Raw genomic sequence first — 18060 nt, forward strand, 5'->3', positions numbered from 1 at the left:
ATTTCAATTTCAGTTGATTAATTTATTTAAAAAACCTAAAGTACCAAGTACTAGATATATTTTATTGACAAGTGTAACACATCATTAGTTTCGGAAGGTTTGTAGCTGTTGCTTACAAGTTCGGAAGGATGGTATCTAAAAAATCGAAACGTCGGAACTGAAATTATTCTCTTGAAGAGCATAAAAGAGTGCCTCCAAAAGGTGCCATTATTTTCAAAAATAATCAATAATAAAGTGGTAAAAAATTAAATAGAAATTTGACTTTTTCGATTTTTGTTTTTGTCGAATATCTCCGGATGTAAAGAAAATTTTTTGATTTTTTTTTTACCAAATTATTTAGCAATAAAATGCGCAAATTTGCCTCCATTTAACTAACTATAGTTTTTGTGATAGCATTGCTAATGGATCGAATTTGTAACACCCTGTATGAGCAATCAATCAAAATGTCTATACCGTTGGGAAGTCGATTTTATTGGCTATCACCAGATGTATAACAATATGTACAAAGTTAATCAAATAAGCAAGTAATTCAGGATCTGTTCAGAAAGTTGTCTGCAGATTCAACCAATTAATGAGTATTGTGATAGTGCCACTGCGTATCTATTTCTTAGAGGGAAGGGCCACAAAATATAACATGAAGATAACACAGCAACTCGAAGGCTTCTATGAAGATATCAAAGCTGTTCTGACGGAAGATACACCTTTATTGTTGTCAAAATTGGAAGGAAAATGAAGAAAGAAATGAACGAGGACAGATGCTAGTAGATTTCCCATCCTATCATATTATGAACAGCTTCTTCAAAAAGAAAACTCAAAGACGCTGGACATGGCAAAGCCCCGGTAAAACAACTAAAAATGAATTAGATTTCTTTATAACAAAAACAAAAGGAAAATGTAATAGACGTCACAGTTCTGAACAGATTTGGCAGAGGAAGCCACCATAGGGCAGCTAGAGACACAGACAGTTCAAATAAACTTGAAAAGAGATAGAACTAAGCTAATGGGGACATAAAAACCATAAAATCAAACCTACACGAAAAATACCTCCAAATATGAGAAATCCATAATTTCTGGTATTTCCTGACAAGGTGAACTTACTTTAGGTTGAGTGTATGTTTACGGAAAAGTGTAATTTACGAGGACAGTATGATGTTGGTTTTGAGGTGGCAAATTTCATATTATTTTCAGTATGTAATGATGACAATATGCACTTATTTGGGGGTGATTTGTTTATATTAGAAAAATTAAACAATGAGGTTAAAGCAAGTAAAAAAGCTAAGGACAAAAAATCAGTCAAGACATCTTTGCAGAGCACCTGTTTAACATAAAAAAAACAGTATTTTTCCAGAAAGCTTAAAACAGGGTATTGTGATACCAATTCACAAAAAAGAAAATATTAATAATGTTGTCCTGACCAATCAGTGTACTGGCTCCTTTGGCAAAAATGGAAAAATGCAAAGAAATTTTAATCAATTCTATGTGACAGTATTATTATTATAAATTTTTTCATAGTATTCTGGCAGAACAGTAGCGTGGTTTTGGTCCAGGTAATCTACAACATCTTATCTATGTGTATTTAGTAATTTTTGCTCTAACGCCATAGAAAATAAGAAGCAGCTGGATTTCAAAAATAGTGCGTCGTGGTCAAAATGTAACTTTTCTAGGAATTAATTTTTCGTGTATTTTAAAAATGAAAATTCTGCTAACCGCAGCACTGTATCTTCAAAAATAAGCATGATGCCCTACAAAGGTATCGAAATTGCAACCCTGTACAAGAAAAAAAAGCATAATTTATACTTAGCATTTAATATCTATTTTGTTAAGTAATTGGCACTTTGTACACAACAACGCAATTTGAAAAACATTTTCTTAACGGACGTTAAGCTAATATTTGCTTGAACTTCATAAGTTTTCTTAGAGAAGTTCAATGTTTAAATTACGTTCTAACGGGCTATTACGCCTCGTTATGCCGAATATTGTTGACGTTGCATAATTTTCCTCGGGGCAAGTACGGTATAAGATTTCCAGTTTGATATTCATAGAAAATTTCGTTACAATTCAGCTGTAAAATATTTATGTAAATTAAGCTACATTTCGAGAATGTTATGGGTAATAGCGGTGGAACTAGGCGAAATCCTGACCAGGCTAATCGATATGCGAAAAATATAAAAATTCTTTCATTTGGTCGGGCGTGTGATATTGAAAGGTCAGGATTTGGATATTAAAAATGCAACAGCCATTACAGTTGAGAAAAGTTCTGGAAGCTTTTTCTCATAACCTGTCAGGAACAAATAACTCGATTATGTTGTATATTTAATAAGTTAATGTGTGCTTGAGGATTACTAAATTTTAGTACAAACAAGGACCTATATTACCTGAATGAAATCTTGATAAATTCTAAGTTCAGAAATTAAGAATTTTTATTTTATTTAACAGAAATTATATTATTATTAATTTGAATGGTGTCATATACACTGGATATTTTATAACAACGATAAAGTAGGCTTTGCCCCTTTGTTCATCTTTAACCGCAATAAAAGTATCATCAGGTAAGTGACAAAATGTCACTTACCTTTTTGTCCATCTCTGTTAAACCGTTGCATTCCAGGTAAAATGTTTGTAACATATTAAAAATTACACAAAAAGTACAGTTTTGGACGAAATTTTAACTAACAAAGCTTAATAATTGTTTCTTTACTTAAGTTAGTTGAGGTAACATACTTTGATTTCTTTCCCCAGATTCGGAAAATTTCTGATATTTGGAAGTAAATTTTACTTGTGAAATTAAATCTAAAACATTTTTAAGAAAATTGTTTCAGAAACTTAGCTTTTTTAGAAACGTAGCACTATTTTAAAAGAGATGTAAACAAATAAATAAATTTTGGCGTACTTGAAAGCGTGTAAAACTTGACAGGAAAACCGTGAATTTTCGCTCGAAAAAAGCTCAATTACACTTAAAAAGAGTGCGGCGTGGTCAAAATGTAACTTTCTAGGAAATTAGGAATAAAAAGGCAGAAAGACCGTAATGGTCGATAGCCGTTTTTTCTTGTTGGAAAATAAAGATTGTTTATATATATTATATATATAGGAATAAAATTGTGAAACCCCACATCAGCAAAATCACTGATTTTATTTAAGTTTAAAGTTTAAAATTGCAGCAATTTTGAGAATTAATGAAGAGATTTTGAAACTTTTTCATTTTTGTTTATCAATTTTTACAAAGAAACTAGACATTTTAGGAGGAAACCACTAGTTTTGTAAAAGTAGGGATGTTTTTAATTTGGAAATCGATTTGAAGAGAAGTAGGATTTTGTCAACTTTTAAGTTGTAATTTGTAATTTTTGACTATTTTTTTGGACAAGGTAAAAAAGTTTTACATTTACAACTCAAATCCAGGGTCGTACTCATCAGGATATGTTAATAACTAAATAATTTATAAATAAAGCTTAATCATGAACTTTCCCAACAGAACCTCGCAAATGTAGAAAATTGTAATATTTGAGTCAAATCTCAGAAACTGAAAACGTTATTTATGTTTATTGTTAACTGATCAAATGTTGTAGAAACACGTTTTGACAGTCCTTCGTTTTCGATTTATTAACTAAAAAACTAACTACACAAATTTGACAACGTCTCGAGATTTTTCATCCAATATGATGTTTTATTACTTTATATTAGAGTTAGTCTCTCTCCATTTTTCACTACGGTTTTGTAGATTGATTTCTCGTAATATTGTTAAATTCAGCAAGTTAGTATAAGAGCAAATAATCAAATTATAACATTTTTCAGATGCATGGTCTTCGACGTTTAATGCAAGGAGATATGAAGCACCCAAAAGCGCCCTTAGGAAACAACTTTAGACCGCCTCAGCCCCTGCACTACAGACCCGTGAGGACAAATATAGATTTTAATGTGAAAAGCAAAATTGCAGTGAGTATTTTACACTTTAAAACCGCATTTTTTTAGGTCAATTTTGTTTTGGATGATATTCCAAATTAGTTTCACTAGGGACTGCTAGAGCGTTTAAATATTCGAGTTTCAGTAATTAATCCAAACATTTTTAGAAGGAAGATAAATGCGAAAAAGGAAACTGGTAGTACACACCACAAAAATAGCGTAAAATTCCGGGGAGTTTTAAATTCAATTAAAATTCCACCAAATATTCGACGACTAAATGAGCCATTATCCAAATTAATGCGGACGTGGCAAATTTTTCAAATCCACAAATGGACTTTATGGAATCGAATTGTTTCAAGCGAATGCAATCAGTTTCAAAAATTTACTTTTTTATTTACTTCTGTCAATGATAACATCAGATAAATACCATATGACTTCTGTGGTTATAGACAATTTCTTATTAATTGTAAATCTTTCCATCCTACCAACTGCGCCATCTAATTTATTACTAATTTACGTTGCGTCAAATATTGGCATGGCTATCCGTATATTGGCGACATATTGGAGTAATTTTTCCTTGGACAAGACAATGCACTCTTTAAGAAATACTAGAAAAATCAACGAGGTTTAAATATATAGTAAATCTCGATCCAAATTGTCGCCCCGACGGCAAATAAAGGGCTCCGATTCAATATTGACATTGGCGTCGGCCAAGTGAAATAGCGAAGTTGTCCGCTCGCACGTTCCGCTACAATAAAATAGAAAATGGCGGCCAATCAAGTGCGGAAGTCGACGTTTCTCGCTCTTCGATTCGAGTAAATATTTGGACGATTTTGTTTCTGGCACGAATTCGAAATTGTCCCGTTGTTTGTTTCGACTTCTTCTATGCAACTATTTGCCACAAACAATAATTTTTTACTTAGTAATTGTAGTTAAACCGAATCTTATACACTCAAATTCACACAAGAGTTCATAAAAGTAAATAAATCTGCAGCTTTTATGTAAAGTTTTAAAATACAAAGGTTTCTGAATTTCTTTCAAGTACTTTCATGTTATTGAACCTTTTTTAATATGTCGAACTAAAAGCAATAAAATTAGCTTTTCAGCAATTACATTTTTATGTTAATCAGAAATGTTCTGCGTTCTTTTAATTTTTGAAAGTATGTTCTAAATGTTTAAGCTACGAAAATTAAACAAATTAGAATAAATTGTGGAATATTGCCATAACAAGTATTTTTAATTTATAAAATTATAAATTTAAAACCATTCGACATTTAAAAAACTGACCGATTGTCTCTTAATCTTTCTTAACAATAAAGAAACATAATTTTTCCCAATTTGTTGAAATTACCAAGGATAGTTTATTCTTTATCGCTAAACTTTATACATAAAATGAGATTTGGTAGATTTAGTTAGTGATTAACGATCAAGAAAACGCTTTTTTAAAATATATCAATATTCTAGCAGTATTTTCTTTCAAAAAATCAATTGACTTGTTCACTTATTGTAAGGTATGTATGGTATAAACGTGAAAGGGTAACATCATAATTATAAAAACATTTAAATGGAGCAATGAGACAAAAGTGATTAATTTCATTTTCCTATGACTGTCTAATAATATGCTTAGTACACTAGTTTAGTAAAGATAATAACACCCTTCGGCAATTTGGAACACTTAAACTTAAATTCAGGACACTACTTGTAGAGCTTTCTGGCAATTTCTGGTAGGCTTTTTAGTAGTATCTAAAATATGGCCACTTTAAAAAGTTCTTGAAAAGCATTTTGGCAATTTTTTGGAAAGTTTTGTAGTGTTTTGCCTCCAGAAATTTGGAAAATACTGAAAAAATGTAGGACAGATGACGTTCTTGCAATTTTTGAAATGTTTTGAATAGTATTTAAGGCTTCTGACTATATTAAAAATTTCTTGGAAGGTTTAGGAAACTTGTAGAGCCTTCTTGCAATTTTTGAAAGGTTTTTGGTAGTTTTTAAAGGCTTCCGACTATTTAAGCAAATATTTGGAAAATGCAAGACACTTATAGAGATTTTGCAATGTTTTTAGGAACGTTTAAAAGCTTCTGTCAAATTTGGAAAATACTCGGAAAATTTAGGACAATTGTAGAGTTTTCTTTCAAGTTTTGAAAGGTTTTTAGTAGTATTTCAGACTTCTGGCTATTTTGGAATGTTCTTGAAAGGTTTATAACATTTGTAAGACCTTCTGGCAATTTTTGGGAGATTTTTGGTGGTGTTTAAAGGCTTCCGACCATTTGGCAAATACTTGGAAAATATAAGATACTTGTAGAATCTTCTTGTAATTTTTGGAAGGTTTTTAGTATTGTTTAAAGCTCCTGGCTATTTTGAAAGTTCTTGGAAGGTTTAGGACACTTGTAAAGCCTTCTGGAAGTTTTTGACAAGTTTTCAGTAGTCTTTAAAGGCCTCTGGCAATTAGAAAATACTAAGAAAATTTAGGAGACTTGTAGGGCCTTCTTGTAACTTTTGGAAGGTTTTTAGTAGTATTTGAAGCTTCTGGCAAATTGGAAAATACTAGGAAAATTTGGGACACTTGTACCTTCCTGCAATTTTTTAATGGTTTTTAGTAGTATTTAAACCTTCTGGCTATTTCACAAATAAACTTGAAAAGCTTATGATCCTTGTAAAGCTTTCTGAAAAATGTTGGAAAGTTTTTAGTATTGTTTAAAGGCTTCCGGCATTTTAAAAAAATACTTGAAAAATGTAGGACACTTAAAGAGGCTTCATGCGATTTTTGGAATGTTTTTAGTAGTATTTATGGCTTCTGGCTATTTTAAACAGTTCTTTTGAATGGTTGTGGTAGGACACTTGTAAAGCTTTCTAGATTTTTTTTGAAAAGCTTTTAGTAGTTTTTAAAGCCAATTTGAAAAATACTGGAAAAATTTAGGACACTTATAGAGCGTTCTTGCATTTTTGGGGAGATTTTAAATAATAGTTAACTACTTTAAAAGGTTCTTGGGAAGTGTATGGCAATTTTTGGAAGCTTTTTAGTAGTATTTAAGTCGTCTGACTATTTTAAAAAGTTGTTAATATTTTCAAAAGCATCCAATGCGTTTATCTGTACAGTGACGAGGGAGAGGAATTCTCAAATTGTTTGATTTTTCACATTTCATACATTCCTTAATTTTTAAACATTTTACCTTATTAAGAATAAATGTAAACTAGCCACATAATTTATTTGTTTTTGTATTGTTTCCAGATGGGAAAGCAATGTCCCAGCATGTACAAAGACGTGTACTACAAGGCAAACAGTTGGCGGCCGCATTGAGACCTGTATAGTTAGCTGAGTAAACTAATTAACGAACAGGATTAAGTGTTATTCGGGGATTGTGCCATATCTAAATACATATCCTGCTACGTCATAGATAGATATTTTTAGTTTACCTCTATGTTGTTTCGTTATTCGTTTCGGTTGTTTAGAGGCTGTACTAGGCGATGAGTCGTGCTTAATATTACCGGACGATATAGTTGGCTTCTGTTTTCGGTTTAATATAGTACATATTTTATTTGTCGTTAAAGTTGTAAGGCTAATGTTTACAGTATTATTTATAATGAGGAAAAAAAGAGTTATTAAATTTATTTAAAAACTGTTGTTGTGATGTTGTATTTTTCTTTTATACCTGAAAAAGTTTTAGTTTAGATTTAGTATTTGCGTTGATTCTGTAGATGTTAATACCTACAACAATTCCAAACATTGTTTTTTTTTTTCACAAAATTAACCATTTTTGTAGAAATGGTGATAGAGCTCTCTAGCGACCATTTCAGAAATTTGAAAATATTTTCCAGGTTTTTCTCTTGGTTGTTTTGTTGCAAGCCTTTTCGATTAATAATTTTCCAGATACAATACCTCTCAGTCTTAGTTGTCCACCCTGTGCATTAAAATGCTTTCCAGGCATCATCAGACCTTAAAACAATCAAGTCAAAATCCCACAAACGACGACCTTAATTAAAAAATGTAACAAAATTTAAAACACAGAAGAAATTCAGTCAATCCTAAGTTTCGGTATGATCGGTTCATTCACATACTAATTACGTGGTACATTTTAGTATATTGCGATTATTTCCATGTTTTCCTGTCGAAATAGAGTAAAATGGAAAACTAAAATTGAGCTGTATTGAGACAATGTAGTGTATCGTCAGTATCATAGACATATAAAATTCAATTTATGTGGTTTGAATTCATTTTATTGGAATTCAAATTGGTTTTTACAGCTGTATAGTTTCATGGTATAATTTTTGACAGTTGCCAGTGCACTGACAGATAAAACTAGTTACCTCAATACGACGGTAACACGTCATATCTGACAAAATCCTATCCATAGACACATAAAGTGCATTTAATATTATTTGTGATTTGTTACTGTTAAACTGTGTTTTATAGTTTTATTGCCGTTTGGGCTTCTTCAGTTCCGGTGTAATCTCAGCTTAAAATACGTTGAACAAATGGGAAAACCTCAATTCAGACTCCAAACCAAAGACATATAAAATCTAATTTATATAGCTTGTATTAATTTTCATGAAATCTAAGTTAGTTTTACAGCTTTATAGTTTTATGGCACAATTTTTGAAAGTTGTCACTGTAATGACAGATAAAACTAATTGTCTCAATATATTCATAAACATATAAAGTGCATTTTTGCTTTGTATAAGGTTTTTACTATTCAAATGTGTTTTATAGTTTTATTGTTTAATTTTGACACTTCTCAGTGTAATAACTTATACTAAAGCTGAACAAGCGGCAAAACCTTAAAATCCTAACCAAAGACATATAAAATGTAATTTATGTACTTGAATTAGTTTTATTGGAATTAACACGTCGTATCTGCCAAAATTCATAGACATATTTTGCATTTAATATGCTGGTGTATAAGGTTACCTTTCGACAAACAATACAAACATCTGTAGTAAAACAAATTATTGTATAAGTATTTTGTTACTTCTCATTTACTTGCAACAAAAATGACTCTATCATCATTTATTTTTTTTATTGTTTATGTTCTGAATGGTTAAAACAGTTACAAACATTAACCAAGTGTTTCAAGCTTCATTAATACATTAATAAATCAATTTTTTCTAATTTTGGCATATAAAGTGACACGTTTCAAAACTGATTAGAGTGACAAAACGTTTTACTTTATGTAACTAGTTACATAAAGTATCACTTTATGTAACTAGTTATAAAATGTTCATTTCATCACTCCCTGTTTTTATGCATTTCCGTAGAAACATATGGGCGACATCCATCATAACATGTCGTTGTCACTGTTTATACAAGGTGCTATGAAAGTTAATATTTGTGTTAAATCACTTTAAAAGATGGTTTTTACCGCTTTTTGGTCAAAATTAGAAAAAATTATGTATGCAACACGTTTCGAAAATGTCTTATTGTGTAACTCATTCAAATTGTAGGACCTCGCTGCGCTCGCCCTACAAACATTCATTCGTTACACAAAATCGATCATTTCGTATAAATAGCTTTACATAAGTTACATAAATAGCTATTATACATAATCAATGTAGAAATACCTACTCATTTGTCCCCACTGAATCTGTTTTTGAGCTGAAGGTGTATAAATAAAAAAAAATATTTGTAACTACTAAACCTTAGAATTCAACTGAGAAACAAAAAATTTGTAGTTTTAGTTAGAAATATAACAATTTACTAAAATTCTTTGAAATACAACAATTGTTCGAATATTTTTGTCGTTTATTAAAACACGGTTTATATGGTGTGCATGTACGTATTTATTCTGTACTTTAAACTAAATTAAACTACTCCTTAACCATATTTACAGTAAAGCAATACTTATAAATTACATGCAGATAACTTGGAAACCTCGTTACACGTCTCCACCTTTTGAATTGTAGCCAAACATTCAAGATCAAGATTAGGCAACTCTTCTTCCTTCAACTGCTGAAACTTACTTTGCACAATATCCCCATCTTCAGATAAAAGTCCCATTTCACTGCAATTATTAACTTATACAAAATTTCTTTTAAAGTGGTTAACTCACATGTAAACGCAATGCAAATAGCAGCTTTCCTGTTCAATTAGGTCTTTTTGAGGGTTTTGTAGCAGGTGTTCAGCGATTTCAGTAGATATTCCTGAATCATCAACGCAAAAGTCCCGGATTTTGTAATTTACATTAGGAACGTAATTTGCCTGAAATAATCTTGATTATTATTGATGTTTTTTAGAAAATCTGGCAAAGTCTTACGTGAGACAAAACCATGAAACTTGCTAATAACAAGCCTTGAAGGCATACAATAGATAACAAGTTCATGTTGATTGAAACTACGTCTAATAGTCCTGGGATTCCATCTTTTATTAGGTTGTTGTGGCCCAATTACGAGCAATTTGGTAAGGTTCGTGATATTGTGTAGTGAATTATTTTCTGTCATTAAAGATCCAATATTGGAGGGATTAAACCGGAGGTAAATGTAATGGCCTTGCAATGTTTATGTATGTTTTTGGATATAAAATATTAAAATTTTCAAGCACATTTAAAAAGCTTGAAAAATGGCAATTTCATATCAATATAACGTACTTTCAAGCCAAGGTAATAAACGTTTTTATGAACAATTTGTCAATAATTATTTTAGGTTGATAGTAGTACTAAATGCAGTAGATAATAAAGCGTGACACTAAAATGTGGGACGCTAAACTAGTCATAATCACTAACTTATTTCTGGGTGAGTTTTGTATTGAAACATGTTTTATTTGTATAAATGTTATGGAATTAAATATTACAGTGCCTTTAGTGTATTGTCAAAATCGTATTGTGGGCGGTAGCCCAATTAGTATAGAAAAAGCTCCCTATCAAATAAGTCTCAGGCTGCGAGGCATACCAATTTGTGGAGGAGCTTTAATCAGTGACAAATATGGGCTTTCAGCAGGCCATTGTTTCCCATTTTTAAATGCCCTGTATAGTGTAAGAGTGGGCAGTGACCGAAAATACTCCGGAGGTGTTTTGGTCAACTTGAAAACAGTGTTTTTACATCCAAAACACACAAAGTACAACCACCAATACGACATTGCCATCCTGGAGTTTGCGCACCCTGTTACGTAAGTAACAAATCCCAGAAACAAAACCACTGACTAAATAAAAAACAAGTTTTAGCACTAAAATTCAACCGGCACAACTGCCAAAAGAAAACGATGTTTTGGCAACAAGATCCATAGGATTGATTACAGGATTTGGTAATACCCTTAACGATAAAGGTACTGGATCTCCTGTTTTAATGGGAACCGAAGTGATTGTTCGTGATTTATGGATGTGCCAGAAAGCGTACCGGAGCATCAATGTTGAAATTAATGAACGGGTTTTTTGTGCTGGTGATCCTAAAGGAATTCGAGATTCATGTCAGGTAGAGAAAGATACTAAATAATTATTAGGCCGGGGATTATTAGAAATACTATTAGCTTAGGTTTTGAACGTTTACGAGCTGGTTCTCTGGTCAATTATAGATGAAAAATTACTTTCGTGCTCCATTAAAATATTCTATAATGGACATTCTCTTCTTTGATCAGTAACTGTAGATTGTCTTTAGAGAAAGAAAACTTGTAATTACTGTGATACTCCAATCCTTAGTTAAATTTTAAACTGCAGAAATGTCCAACAGTCATTCCTTCTCTACAACCTCTCCATCATCAGTCTTTTAAGCGTTTTCTTATAATATAAATAATAATTGATCTTTTTTAATCATTAAATTTGGCCTTTTGACGATCCACACATAATAATAAGTGAAAGACCCACTATCAAACAAAATCTCCAGTAAGTCAATATTGGTATAATTTGAACTAATATTTTTTAATTAAGTGATTCTATCAAAAGACAAGAAGGAAATTGATTTTCCTCTACAGAAGTAAAAAAATATTTCAAAACCCAACCGAAAACCTTAAGAAAATAATTCTAATGCAGTAGATAGTATTGATCTTATAGTCATTAACTCGCATTTTAACCGAATCGGATAAACCAATCAATATTTTTTTGACATACAAGACATTGTTCAGACAAAAAAAAGTATATAAACAATATGTGGGACATTCTTGAAGGTCTCTAATAAGTATGTAGGACTGTCTAGTTGTATATCCTATATGGTTTTACTGTTTCTTTCCCAGAATGAGAATTTAAAATATGTATTATATTCTGTGGGGTATACCTCTTTTATTACTTATAAATTGACACTATTTGTAGAATATACGAATAAACAGACATAAAATAACTTTGCTGACCTGAAGGTGAACGTTCATTGGTCTATGCATTCATTTGATGATCTGTAGAATATGTAAATGGTAAAGTATCTGAACAGATTTGAAACAAAAATAGGGTTTAGTGCAAAATAGAATTGAAAATTTACTTTTTTTGCATTCTGATAATTCAACTTAACTTGAAAAATATACGAGTTATTATAAAACACCCTGAAAAACGTTATGGAGGTTACAAATTTGTATTGTTTTATTAGATAATAAAATATACAGTGTGAGTACCTGTTTAATCTTAAATAGTTAAAGTACTTGTACTCTTCATTTACCAGCAGTGTTAATTAATGATCTAAAATGGAAAACGTTTTATAAGAAAACCTATATTTATTATACTGTGTATAATAACACAAACAACAAAAAAACCTGTTTAACTGTTACTGTTACTCATGCCTAAATGTTGAAAAAAAAAAATTTTACCTGTTTACTTTTTATTTAATATACTGATAAATAGTACTTGAACTTTTTGTAAATCAGTAGAGATTCAATAATAATAATAACAATATTCATTCATTCATTAATTATTAATATAATTATTGTACAAAGGAAATAGAATGTTGTGTCATTTAAAGTGAGCAATTATTATTATTTATCTGATGTATAAAACGTACAGTTTTAAGAACAAATTTTAGATTAGTTTAAAAGTACTCTAACGGAAAATCTCAATTAGCATTAATTTTTGTGAGTTTCAATTACACATTTATTAGCTTTATCACATTGTGTTAAATTCTATTTTAAGACCTTAGACACAAAAATAAGGTTTGTATATGCATTAAGGTTCAACTCTAACCTAAAAAGAACAAAAAATGATTGAACATATACGGGGTGTTCAAAAAACGAAACAAAAGACAAAAATTTGTTATATAACCTTAAAAAAATCATTGTCAAAAATCTACGGGGGGGCAAAATGCCAAAATTCTATGGACAGAGTAGATTCAAAAAAAAGTGAACATACTATAACCTACCTACATATAGAAAAATCAAAAACAAACATAGCATAAGCTCAAAAAACAGCTGTAACTTTTCACTTTGAATCTTTTAAAAACCTTTAACTTATCAGAAGTTTTTATATTATCAGGCACCTCAATTCCTGAAATGCATTATAATAAACAGTATTTCAAGTATGGGCCTGTCCCACAATTTTTTTTTATTTCATAACTACAAAGACGGATTGAAAATATTATACCCGTATTTTTTTGTTTTCAAAAATATTAAGTCTAAATAGAAAAAAAAATGATGATAAAAACTACATTAATCTCGTGTTTAAAACGCCCGCCGCCGGTGACGTACTACACTGTCAACCAATCAGCGACAAGAAGTGAAACAGATGGCGTGCAACAGCCAATAAAATCGCCCAGAATTACGTACGTCACATGCGCGCCAAAACAGATCTTTTAAATTTAATGGACAAATTCAAACTAATGTAGGAACATTTACGACCATAATTTTTTCTTCAAGAATATGAAAAATTAGTTTTTTGATCCTATTCTTTCGATTCCAGTCATTAAAACAAAAATTTATGATATGTGGGATAGGCCCATTGTACGGTATTACATTTAAAGGATAGTACAAAATTGAAACAATTTCTCGTTTTATAATGGTGAATGTCCGTAAATTCGACTTTTAATCTTATAGATAAATACATAAACACTATTTAGTTTTAGAAAATAGATAGTCATCTTAGTTTTATATATAACTATACAGGGTAATCAAAAAATTATTTGAAGAAATAGAAATCCAGGTTGTATCTCTCTATATACAACTAGTTAATTTTGATACCCTATGACCCTGTATTTGGTGTGTATCAAGTATATAATGAATAATCAAGGACTTGGTGTAATTGACGTGTTTTGGTTGATCTTTTAAAACAAAAACTACACATTTTCGTTCAAATTAGAACAATGTGGTTGCCCTTTAACTGCTTGTCCGAACGATCTGAAATCTGTATGGGAACATATCATTTTCCGCACTTCTTAGGTAAATTTATGTTATCAATTGCTAGAGTTTGAGATATTCTGAACTTTTTGCACAGTCTTAGAAGAATTTAACTTAGAGTAACGGGTAATTAGAATAAAATAATCCCTTTAAGTGCCGCAGAGAAAGAAATTAAGTGAATAATTCAGGTGATCTGCATGGTCAGCGAATAAGATCATCCTTTCGCAGACATACTAAGATGAGAAGTAACACAGTAATCCATTATTCAGATTTGGTTTCAAATATTTACGAGCACTAGTACCTTTTCAATAAAATACTTAATTGTTTTTGAAAAAATTTAAACTATTTTGGTATGGTTAATGTCGTCGCCAATTACGTTCTGAATCACTCAGAAGTAATCAATAGGTTCTATACATACGTTGGTAATAATAAATTTAGGTTGTTTTTGTGTAAAACATTTAACTTTTTCTGTAAAACAAGGTCAATTTACTTGGTCTGATTTAAGTACAACATTGTAATTCAAATTTGACTGGTTTTAGCAATTTCTCTATTTTATCCACAGAGTTTGAGTAAAGATCAAATTTTGCTCAAATTTCCGGTCAAACTCAGCTCCAGCTCAAATGTCCGAATAGAAGTGCAATGGGATCTTTTTACAATAACACCACGTGTCATTTCGGCTAAACTGGACTTTGTTTAAAACCATCTATGTCGATGCAACCTATGAACTACATCAAAATAATCATTAAACAACTCTATTTTTCTTTTTCAACCGTTATTTTCTCGAAAACAACTAAATATCTACATGAAAAATACCCAGAACTTTACGTGGAAACCATAATTGCAAAAAAAATCTCATTTGAAAATACTCGAAGGTCATATCTCATTTTTGGGACACCCTGTATATCAACACTTTCATCAAAAAATTTGCGTTTAAAAATAATAACACACGTGTCCGAACATTTTTCTGAAAAATAATTCCCTGAATTTTAATCGAATTTATTCCATACTTTATGAACACACTGTATATAAATTCTATCAAGCAATTTTTTCTAATGTAACATGGCAAGATTAGTACTAATTTTTAAGCAAATTACACGTGATTATATGAGTAGTGGTTAATTGAACAGCAAATTTAACCAATTATGAGACTGACCTGATCGTGACAACTATTATTCATATTCTAGGACGTCATAACTGTGAAAATGATCAAGACATTTAACAATAATTTTTCCATTGTTGCTCTAGCACATAATTAACAAATTTAGTGAATTTCAATACGGTAATTTAGGAACAACTTATTAATATCTAGGAACTGTATTATTATAAATCCAGTTTTAAAAGGAGAAGCAGAAATGCTTAAAAAGTAATGAACTAAATATTTATTGAATAGTTGTGTCGATTTGCGTCATTTGATATATCCACCGATGGTAACGTAGAATACACATCAGAATATTATACAAATTATAATATAGAATAACCATTTACTTTCTTTGCTTATTGATTAATTGCTACAACTGCAAACAATACTTAGTTACATATTTCCTTACTCCAAACCAGTTTTTTTGATGCAAAATGCAAAAACCTTTTTTTATCAAACAAATTATGGAATTTAATGACTAATAATTTTAGGGAGATTCAGGAGGACCTTTTGTGGTGAACAATATTTTATATGGTCTCGTGTCCTTTGGAATGGACTGCGGTGATCCCAACTATCCTGGAGTATACACCAACGTTTCGCACTTTAGAAACTTCATCAGGCTAAATACTGGAATATGATTAAAGTGACGATTGTTCTACGAAAATAGTGTTGTTTGCTTTCATGTTTAAGATGTAACCTAGTATTATAGTCAAGAAAGGAATTTTTAGGTGTTCGGGTGAAAAAAAATTGTAATTAATTCTGTGTAACCTTGTACCTTTATAATTTGCTCATGCACAACACGACCATTTATTTTTGTTTATAATGGAGATGTCCTAACGTCGGCAGTAGTAATTGATATTCGGTTTAATTAAGTGATCGGTCATTCGAGGGTGATAAATAAGTCAATACCAGTAACAAATTCCTCTTTTTCGGGAGTAATTTTCAGTGGATTTATTTTCAAGTGGTAGGTGTGTAGTGGTAGTGATTTTGATACAAAAGGTAGGTGATTTCTATTTTATTATTGTTTAGTTTTTATTTTTTTTAAGTAGTTACCCAACCTTCTAATGGTTTGTGTTTTTGCTTCCGCATTGAGAAAACTTAGAACTAGAGAATGATAGTCTGAGGTTTCTCTATTTTTGGCTCTAACTAAAAAAACACAATATAATCGACTATTAATTCAAGAAAGTGTCTCAACTTAACATAAATGAGATAGTCATCGTCCTAGAATAAGTTTTTACATAATTCCTAATTCAAAAAATTATATTGTAAACGAAATATTAACTTCCTGGTGTATTGTATAAATTTTGAGGTAAATAATCCAGGAAAATTGTTTATATTTTTATGGATAATTCTGTGCCTGAAGCAGACCAACCAAAGGTTTTTTGTAAATCGTAAAAATTTCGTTTTTGGTACTATTTTAGAAAATTTTTTCAGATGAATTTTTGTTAAAAAAAATTATTGATAATCATAAGATATAAAACGGATTTTTATAAAAAAAATAACGTTCTTTGGTACCACTTTACCTTTAATTATTGAATAAATTGATATTAAAAAGAATATTGAAATTTACACGTTTGAAAATCTGAGAAATATGCACATTGTACTACAGTGTAATTAGTTACTTATTGATTCCTTCTCTTGTCTTTATTTATGCTTTAGTCAAATATATTTGTTGTTATTAATAAACGTACAAGACGTAATTAAAAATTTGTTGATAAAATCTACATACAATGTAAGCATAAAATATTACTAATAATTATTGCTAAATTATTTCCAAGTAACATCTGACAAATTGTCAACTAGGTAGTGGTTTTAGAGACCTTCAATGCATGTTACTGCTCGTCCAATTACTGAAATTTTATTATTTTTCTTGACAACGTGACTTAAATAATAATTTATTTTGCTAGTACTTTACCTTAATTAAAAACATGTGTCCTTCCAAATGTACAGAAAATTAGATTAATCAAGTTGTTGTTGCATTCTAGTCAAAGCCAAGTAGCAGGTAAGTAAACCTAATGATAACATTTACAAACAATTTACAAAATAAAATTCTTGGTAATTTACAGTTTTTCGTACATTTTCCATGCAGAAAATTATATTGGACAATTTCTAAATACGTCACATAAATTAAGTTTCAACATGTTTTACTTCACTTAGGTTAGGTTAGGTTTCGTTTCACTTTTAGTTTTGTTCATTAAAATAATAATTAATTATTGGTAATAATAATATAATGAACCATTGGCAAGTTCGCGTGAAATGATTACTATCCGGAAAAAGATCAACGTTGGTGTACATTTAAAGTTATTACGAAAATGTGATGTTAATTATCCTAAAACTGCGTTAACGTAATTTTAGTTCAATTAGATGCAACAAAAAAGGTGTTAATTATTTTTTTTTTTTGGAAATGCACATGTTTTATAAGTAGGTGACAAGAAAAAATATATTAACGACTTTGGTTTGGTTCCTAATTTGATTGTTTATATTCAAAGTAGGGGTCAGGTATACCAAAAAATTACAAAATGGAATGCAGGTTAATCTGGCTGGAATTACTTATCAATGATTTAAAATTAGTTTTTATTTAATCCAAGAACTAGATTAATGTTAACACTAATTTATTAAATAATTTAGTTCAATTTGAGTACTTAACGTAATCACAAATATGCTTATTATCTCCTTTTGAAATTGGTTCTCAGTATACATAAATTCGATTTCACCTCCCTCTTTACATTTAAAGTATGATAAGTGAAACAAATTCAAAAATTTTCTTTAGTAGTACTGAAAATGTATAGCAAAAAACACT

At 30.2% G+C, this 18060-nt stretch overlaps 4 protein-coding genes across 6 annotated transcripts in view; 3 read left to right on the plus strand and 1 right to left on the minus strand.

The window, feature by feature from the left end:
- The window catches only part of CARPB (Carbonic anhydrase-related protein B), a 191787-nt gene extending 184275 nt beyond the window's left edge, over positions 1–7512 (plus strand). For both annotated transcript variants that reach the window (XM_081976655.1, XM_081976654.1), the window contains exons 9-10: positions 3790–3930; positions 7124–7512. In XM_081976655.1, the coding sequence (XP_081832781.1) occupies positions 3790–3930; positions 7124–7192 (210 nt within the window). In that variant the 3' untranslated portion in view covers positions 7193–7512. The remainder of the gene's footprint in view (positions 1–3789; positions 3931–7123) is intronic.
- Positions 7513–9645: 2133 nt separating this feature from the next.
- LOC145727328 (uncharacterized) lies at positions 9646–10290 on the minus strand. The gene is made up of 3 exons (XM_081976892.1): positions 10143–10290; positions 9939–10087; positions 9646–9890 (listed from the first exon to the last, which is right to left on the minus strand). The coding sequence occupies exons 1-3, from the start codon at positions 10206–10208 to the stop codon at positions 9731–9733; spliced, it is 375 nt and encodes a 124-aa protein (XP_081833018.1). The 5' UTR covers positions 10209–10290; the 3' UTR covers positions 9646–9730.
- Positions 10291–10474: 184 nt separating this feature from the next.
- On the plus strand, positions 10475–15924 carry LOC145727326 (trypsin-5-like). 2 transcript variants are annotated; one of them, XM_081976879.1, is made up of 4 exons: positions 10475–10617; positions 10678–10990; positions 11040–11292; positions 15752–15924. In XM_081976879.1, exons 1-4 carry the CDS (start codon positions 10575–10577, stop codon positions 15896–15898), a joined length of 756 nt encoding a protein of 251 aa, XP_081833005.1. In that variant the 5' UTR covers positions 10475–10574; the 3' UTR covers positions 15899–15924. The 2 variants fall into 2 exon arrangements, with proteins under 2 accessions (XP_081833005.1, XP_081833006.1); XM_081976880.1 differs by having other exon boundaries at positions 11046–11292.
- A 170-nt stretch (positions 15925–16094) lies between these two features.
- dsb (scavenger receptor class B member debris buster) overlaps positions 16095–18060 on the plus strand; it is a 55572-nt gene continuing 53606 nt past the window's right edge. Inside the window, exon 1 of the mRNA XM_081976876.1 lies at positions 16095–16259. The gene's annotated coding sequence lies outside the window, so the exon portion shown is untranslated. The remainder of the gene's footprint in view (positions 16260–18060) is intronic.

This window comes from Ips typographus, linkage group LG3, assembly GCF_016097725.1.
Source record: "Ips typographus isolate SLU linkage group LG3, UJ_Ityp_2.0, whole genome shotgun sequence".
In the NCBI taxonomy this organism is placed as follows: Eukaryota; Metazoa; Arthropoda; class Insecta; order Coleoptera; family Curculionidae; genus Ips; species Ips typographus.

What these genes read in the sequence shown, in the direction of transcription:
- LOC145727328 (XM_081976892.1), bottom strand. Translation starts at nt 10,208, where the DNA reads ATGAACTTGTTATCTATTGTATGCCTTCAAGGCTTGTTATTAGCAAGT. An exon ending in GTTTCATGGTTTTGTCTCAC is followed by an intron (nt 10,088 to 10,142) that starts GTAAGACTTTGC and finishes AGATTATTTCAG; the next exon opens with GCAAATTACGTTCCTAATGT. An exon ending in TATTTGCATTGCGTTTACAT is followed by an intron (nt 9,891 to 9,938) that starts GTGAGTTAACCA and finishes TAATAATTGCAG; the next exon opens with TGAAATGGGACTTTTATCTG.
- LOC145727326 (XM_081976879.1), top strand. Translation starts at nt 10,575, where the DNA reads ATGTGGGACGCTAAACTAGTCATAATCACTAACTTATTTCTGG. An exon ending in GAGTTTGCGCACCCTGTTAC is followed by an intron (nt 10,991 to 11,039) that starts GTAAGTAACAAA and finishes ATAAAAAACAAG; the next exon opens with TTTTAGCACTAAAATTCAAC. An exon ending in GAATTCGAGATTCATGTCAG is followed by an intron (nt 11,293 to 15,751) that starts GTAGAGAAAGAT and finishes TAATAATTTTAG; the next exon opens with GGAGATTCAGGAGGACCTTT.